The sequence below is a fragment of the Mus caroli genome, unplaced genomic scaffold (assembly GCF_978045245.1).
Source record: "Mus caroli unplaced genomic scaffold, Mus_caroli_1 scaffold_8, whole genome shotgun sequence".
NCBI lineage: Eukaryota > Metazoa > Chordata > Mammalia > Rodentia > Muridae > Mus > Mus caroli.
In genome coordinates, this window is record NW_028227263.1 from 113368441 (window position 1) to 113375321 (window position 6881).

The following is a 6881-nucleotide window of genomic DNA, read 5'->3' on the forward strand; positions in this document are numbered from 1 at the left end:
GCTTCCTGTCCATGCTGTGAAGGATGTGCAGCACAGGTAGGCCTCAGGGTCACATGCTAGTAAGAGGACTGCTCAGGATAGTATACCACTGCTGCCTCTACCACCTGCTACCTGTTGGAGTTATTCCCTTGCTGATGTGTATTCAAATGCTAAGTACAGGACCCCAGGGAATGGAATCTCCCAAACCTCCAACTACTTGCCAATCTCTTTAACAAGTTTTCAAATACACCAGATGGTGCTTTTAAATCAGTTCACCTAAATCTCTGACTATCTAAGAAAATGTGAATGCCAGGCAATGATGGAGAGAAGAGAGTTATTCTGGGCTCTTTTTTTCTGGGCTGAATGTCACAGGTAGGGATCAGAAGGCAAGAGAAGAGGAGAGAGGAAGAGGAAGAAGATGGAGAAAGGGGAAGGCTGCCATGGGGCCTGATGTCTCAGGAGCACAAGACCAGGAGCTGTGGACCATGAGTACAGGCTGATGGAGCAGAAATAACCATGGGCAACACTTAAACAGCAATTAATATCGGGCTTATGGATTGTATGCAAGTCAAAATAGTACAACACCTGTCTGATCTAAGTTTACAGCTCATCAAATAATATACAAATCTTCGTGCCTATTGTAGAAGCTAGCTAAAATATATATTTCATTTATAGGACATTCTGCTCCTTGTTGTGAAACACTGTGGGCAATGAAGAAGCTGAAGCCAGCCTGGGAGAGCATCCTCCTACCTGAGTACAATTTTTTCTTTGTGATTGAGGGGATCCCACACAGGTAACTGGGATACACCTGCCTCAACTTCCCACAAGTGGGGACCACAGGTGAGAAGCACTATGTCTTTATCAGATTGCTTTGGACTTTTCCAGTCATCTGACTGCTCTGTGTACACCTGAACCTGGAATTTACCATTTAACCAGCGTGTTTATTATTTATAGAGTCTCTACATTAGGTTTTTTCCCATAATTTTTTCCATAATTGTGACCCAAGAGAGAACCAGGGCCTTCATATGCTCTGCCCTCAATGCCTGAAATGCTTTCCCTTCAACTTCCTGGGAAATTTGTCACCTAAATCCCCAGACTTCATCAAAAAACCAACTTATCAGAGGGAGGGGCAGCTCTAGCTTTCACCATGTTTAAGGCAAACACCAAATACCCACATTGAGCCTTTGTCCCTGTAGTGCGGGAACTGAGGAATGTATGGTAGGTCTCTGAGAAAGAAGTTAGAGCCTCTGCTCTCAGTATTACACAATCCCCTGTTGCCTTTCTGCAGCACACCCTGTGTTCAGATAACACAAATCCCTGGCTACCTAAAGTTGCCCTATTCTCTACCTTCAATTTTCCAGACCATGAAGCAAGTTAAACTCTTTCCAATATACATGACTTAGTCTTGGGTAATTTGTCGTAGCAGCACAACATGAATTACAACCCTACAGTCCACATGGATCCCTTGTATATAAGAACACACCTAACCTTCACCATAGCAAAGGCTCTGAATCCCATTTCCTCTTCTATAGCTCCTCTTTCCTTGGCTGACTTTTGCTGTTCTTTAGATGTCTGAAGGCTCAGTAGAGCAAAGCCTTCCCCTCTCCCAGAGTCAGCACACATAGCAGGTCTTCACAAATGCTAGTTAGACTCTCCAAAGGGCTATCTCACTTCTCTCAAGTCAATAAACAAGACCCTACTTAAAACACCCAACACTATCTTGTTATAGAATGCCGCCTTGGTTTCAAACTATTCGTCCCACATGCCCATGTTACATAAGTGTTTGTGCTTAAGTAATTTGGTTGGTGTTCAATTTTAAAAGTAAAGATTATATGTGTTTTGATAAGGCACAATTAAGTAGTTTGTTGTAAAAGGCACTTGACTGTCACATTCTGTACACAACATGGTGACAGAATGAACTTTGCTGAAGACTTAAAGAGTCCAAAGCCTTTGAATTTTACTGGTTATCTGAGCCAAACAGGATTTACCTCCTGTAACTGTTTGGTCTATTAGGTGCCAAGTACTGAGATCTAATTGTGATCTCTCTGCTCGGTCCACTGGTCTTTGTTTTTATGACCTTGCATGTCCTGAAGCCTGAGATGGCCTGTAGAATGTGCCCACTGGGGGCTTCTCTCTTCTGCACAGGGTTGGGAATGGATACAAGGGCATCATGTGATTAAGTAAGTGTCTACTGCCCAGTGACTCTATGCTACTCTGATTTGATCTTGGTATTGTATCACTGTAACAGTAATCTTAACTAAGACACATGACATTTATATCTATCTCTACTAAGTGTCCAGGGAAAGACAGTGAGGGCCTTCAGTTGCTCTCCACCATATAGATGTGTGTATATACATTATATCTGTGTATTCATACATATAGGCATATATGTGTGCTTATTTGACATTTTATTTAGTTTGAATGTATGTGTATGGGGATTGTGCCTCCATGAGAGTCTTATGCATTACTGAATGCTTTCCCTGTGGAGGTCACAGGAGAGCACTGGATCCTCTGGAACTGGAGTTACAGATGGTTGTTAGCTGCCATGTCATTGCTGGGACGTGATTCTGTGTCCTTTTTATAACTGAGACAACCTTATATTTTTTTGAGACAGGGCCTCTTACAGGAACTTGCTAATGGCTAGATGCACTGGCCAGTAAGGTCTCTGGTGCTGGAGTTACCAGGGGTCACTTTGTGCCTAGCTGTCCTCACACGTTCTGAGGGTTAGAAACCATGGATTCAAGAGTGTATGCTAAGCAACTACTTCACTTACTGTCTTGTCCCCCAAGCTCACTCTGCTGCTTTCTTGAGACCATATAGCTCACAGTGAAGGACTGAAGGGGGAGTCTATTCCAGGAGAAACATCTACAGAACCTCTGGAATTCTTATGAACACTGACTTTCATCCATGCTCATTTATATGCCACACAGCCATTCACAACAGCATGGTTTTATAGGTTATTTCAAAATTCTAGTATAATCCAATATCATGTTGTTTAGTTTTTTTGTTGAAATTGTTTTATATTTGTCAATTAGGAGCCTGTTCATGCTTACTCATACCAGTTTACACAGAAAATTCTAGATGTCTGTTCATGTGTCTGTATATTTGTGTATGTGCCTCTGTATGGACAGTGGTACTAAGATGTGTGTGTGTGTGTGCGTGTGTGTGTGTGTGTGTGTGTGTGTGTATGCTTGTGCACGTGAAGGTCAGTCAACAATTTGGAGAAGTTAATTCTCTTCTTCTACCAGGTGGTTTCTGGGATTTGAACTCAGGTCTTCACCTTCAATCACTGCACTTTTAATCACTAAGCTATCTCAACATCCTTCCACACGATGTTTTTGAGAACAAGTCTCTTATTGAACATTAGACCCACATGGAATTAGACATGTATGCCACGACTCTTATGGGTCCTAGGGATTTGAACCCTGGTCTTTCTGCTTGCAAAAGAAGCAATTTGCACACTGAGCTATCTTTTTGGTTTCTCCTGTTTATGTGTGCACTGCTGTAGGATAAACCTAGGGCTTTCACATGCTAAAAAATTATTCTTCCACTGTTGTAGGGAACTAGTGACAAAATGGTTTGGTGAGGAGCAACATTTCTAATCACAGTTTGAAGAGATACAGATCATCACAGTCACTTAGACACAGTGAAGGAACTTGAGGTGGTTGGTCACATCTATAATCAGAAAGCAAAGAGGCATGAATGGTTCTACTCAGCTTGTTTTACTCTGTCCACCCTATTTGTAACTATAGTACATGCTTCCACATAAAAGTTAGTTTACCCACCTCAATGGACCATGCCTAAAAACACCCACTCAGATTTTGTTTCTATGGCAACATTCAACCCAGTCAGAATGATCATCAAGATTAACCATCACACACTGCAAACAGGGCGAGCCTAAATTTAAGACCTTCCTGTCTTAAGAAACATGAATTACCACACAAAGCTGACAATCATATCTGTGCTGGAAATGTCTTCCTTAGGGTAAGTATGTTGTTCTGAACTTGAGACAGTCTATACACACAGCACTTCCTGTGGCCTGTGGAGCAGTTTAGTTTACAGGCAGGCAGTTCACAGTAGCTTGAGGGGTTGTGGACAGGAGAGTTCATGTTCAGGGTTGAATACCTCACTCTACCACTCAGTGCTCTCACCTGATGGACAATACTGTTCAAACCTCTTTAAGACATGGTTCCTAACAGAGCTGAGAGTGGACAAGGTAATCATGACAACAGGAATGGGCTACTGTGGAGTGAAGCACAATTTGTGGTACAAAAGCATCATCAGCCCCAAAGGATATCCACCCTCACAAAGAGCTGGGGACTACCCTGGCTGAGAGTCACAAAGAGGTAGATGGTGCCTCCTTGTCCTCAGCCTTCCAATACAAAGGTCTCAGTAGTTTGGACAATGGGATCAAGAATAGGTAAGAGTTTGAAAAGGAAGCACAGGTGACAAGTAAAAAAGTATGACAGGTCATTTTGTTCAGCACTTGGGCTGCTTGCAAAGATCAGCTCTAAACAATCTTTGGCAAAGGTACAAACAACTTCTCTCCAGAAACTGATGACATCAGGCTGTCTCAGGCTGTTTGTTCTTCAGAGTGGGAGGGGCCCCCATTCTGCTGCCTCTATGCAAGTTGAAGGGAGATGCACAGGTGCTAGATTCTTGCTCAAAATGTGTTTGGAACTTCTGTAGGCATGTTTGCAGATAGGTGTGGCTGGGCTCAGAGCTATAATGGTTTATAAAGAAGAGGATCTGCTCTGGGAGGAGCATTTAGCACCATGAAGGGGACACTTCTTCTGCTGGGCTTGCTGGTGACTGGAGAGCTGAGCTTCCAGACAAGTGAGAGTGGTACCCTTGTTCACCCCATCTCAGTCTCATGGAGATATCTAAGTGGGGCCCTGAGACAGACCTAGGTGTACTCAGGAGGTTACTGGCAAGGAGCTTCAGAAGACAATTGATGCTTTCTGCACTGAGTTAGAACTGTGGATTTGTGGGATGTGGGGACAGTGGTGTGCTGGTGATGATACTCATGATAAAAGGACCTTAGATGCACAGTTGAAGCTGAGGCAAGTGTTGGGCTTAAGTGAAAGTCAGATATCAAGAAATCAAACTCATGGATGTTTTTCTGCTAGATCTGTGTATCTCATGTAAACCATGTTGTATCTGGGAGGCTGAAGCCTTTGGGAGGGTTTGACTATGAGGAAAGTCAGTTAAAGCATTTGTAGATGCTGCAAGGAACATTGAGCCTCTGTTTGACCATCCCATTGTCTTTCAATGGTGTTTTTCTCTCTGTGTTTGCAGCAGAAGCATGTGTGCCTTTCTTCGAAGGCTATGCAAGTGTTGTCTCTGGAAGTAAGGTGTGGATGTATCAAGAACTCCAGGCATTCAATGCTACTGCAGAGGAAAAGGTGGCCTTTGAAAAAATCCAGGGCTGCTACAGAGAGGATAGATTAAGAAACATACTTCTGGAACCCAAAATTATGGTAATTTTCTCCCTACCTTCACTCACCCATGCAACAAATGCTGTAAGTCTATGTACAAGTGATAGATGCAACCATTACTACATGTCCCATGACCTGCAACTGAGAACTGAAACCCTTGCCCACCCTAGTACATGTAAATCAGCATGCAGGGTACACAGCCAGTCTGTTCCTTGCATGATCCTGCAGATCACTCCCACATGCTGGGTAAACATGGGGTTCTCACCCATAGTAGGAACAGGGGAGTCCTTGGAATGGCCTCTGCACAAGTTTGGTACTCACAGTTCTACTCTAAGATGCTTGAAATTTCTCTCCAGTGTCTTTTTGGAACCTCTCTGGGGTCTATTTTTCCTCAGCCATCGATGAATCCCTTTTCTGGGGGCATCATCTGTGCTAAAACAAAACCTCCCACCATGTCTGAAATGCCACCCTCACCCCAGCAATTGCCTACAGTTGCTCACCACTGTTGTCTCCTGTCCTCTTGCTTCAAGCATAACTGTATTGCAGAGATGTATATTTTGAACAGTGAAGCTATCACCCTATTTCCCAAAGTATTTTACTTGAGTACCATGTCTCGAATAACCACAGTGCTATCCAAAATGATTTTCCTCTAACAAGTCCACATGGAGGACATATTTTTAACATGGCTACACAGCCAATGTGCCTGGTGAGAGGTGCTCAGGTGTGGGAGACATCACCACACTCATACTCACCTTTACTCTCCCTCATTAGACCTAGCCCCCATCATGCTTTCCAGAAACTTCTCCCCTTCTTCCCTGCTGGCTATGGTGATTTTCAGACTTCCTCCTGAAGGGTGTGAGTGGGCTCCAATTCCCTTGAGGCAGATTCTGTTGCTGGACACCTGTATCACTGCATGGGATTTTCTTCCCTGTGGATGAGGAGAGATCACTTTGTGGGTGGATGGGGAGCCCTACTGAATTCTTATACCTTGCCTGTAGCCAACACTGTCCCCCTCTGCCTTTTTGTTTTCCAGAAAGCCATGGTTGCCAACCCAGAATGCAAGTCATACTATGGTCTTAAAAATATAAAATCCATTTTACACCTTTTTGAAAAGTTATTAGAATAGATGTTAATGTGTTTTAGGCACCCAATCTTTGCAACATGTTTGATCCAAGTGCCATCTTGCTGACCTGTCCTCTTTCTCTACTGAAGTTGGATTCCTGATCCTGTTCCTTTATCAATCAGTCTCTTAGACTGATTCTAATAAAAGCTTGCAACTCTGTTCTGTGACCTGTGTCTATGTGCTGAACGAGGTCTTTAGGGGATCCAGGAGATACTGAGAGAAATGACTTGTATAGTCACTGAGAGCAGGGTGACTGCTCCTGGTTAGCAGGTGATCATGAGAGAGCCTTTCTGGTCTCGTTTTTTGTTGTTGTGTAGACCAGACTGGCCTGGAACTCACAG

General features: G+C 43.5%; 1 protein-coding gene across 1 annotated transcript; it reads left to right on the plus strand.

Moving 5' to 3' along the window:
* Nucleotides 1-4754: 4754 nt before the first annotated feature.
* Nucleotides 4755-6543, plus strand: LOC147003342 (secretoglobin family 2B member 20-like). The gene is made up of 3 exons (XM_085842464.1): nt 4755-4815; nt 5278-5459; nt 6451-6543. The coding sequence occupies exons 1-3, from the start codon at nt 4755-4757 to the stop codon at nt 6541-6543; spliced, it is 336 nt and encodes a 111-aa protein (XP_085698590.1).
* The last annotated feature ends 338 nt before the right edge of the window (nt 6544-6881 follow it).

Bases quoted from the DNA above. Each gene is read 5' to 3' on its own strand.
- LOC147003342 (XM_085842464.1), top strand. From the start codon at position 4,755: ATGAAGGGGACACTTCTTCTGCTGGGCTTGCTGGTGACTGGAGAGCTG. The intron at 4,816-5,277 runs GTGAGAGTGGTA...CTGTGTTTGCAG, and splicing joins AGAGCTGAGCTTCCAGACAA to CAGAAGCATGTGTGCCTTTC. The intron at 5,460-6,450 runs GTAATTTTCTCC...TTTGTTTTCCAG, and splicing joins TTCTGGAACCCAAAATTATG to AAAGCCATGGTTGCCAACCC.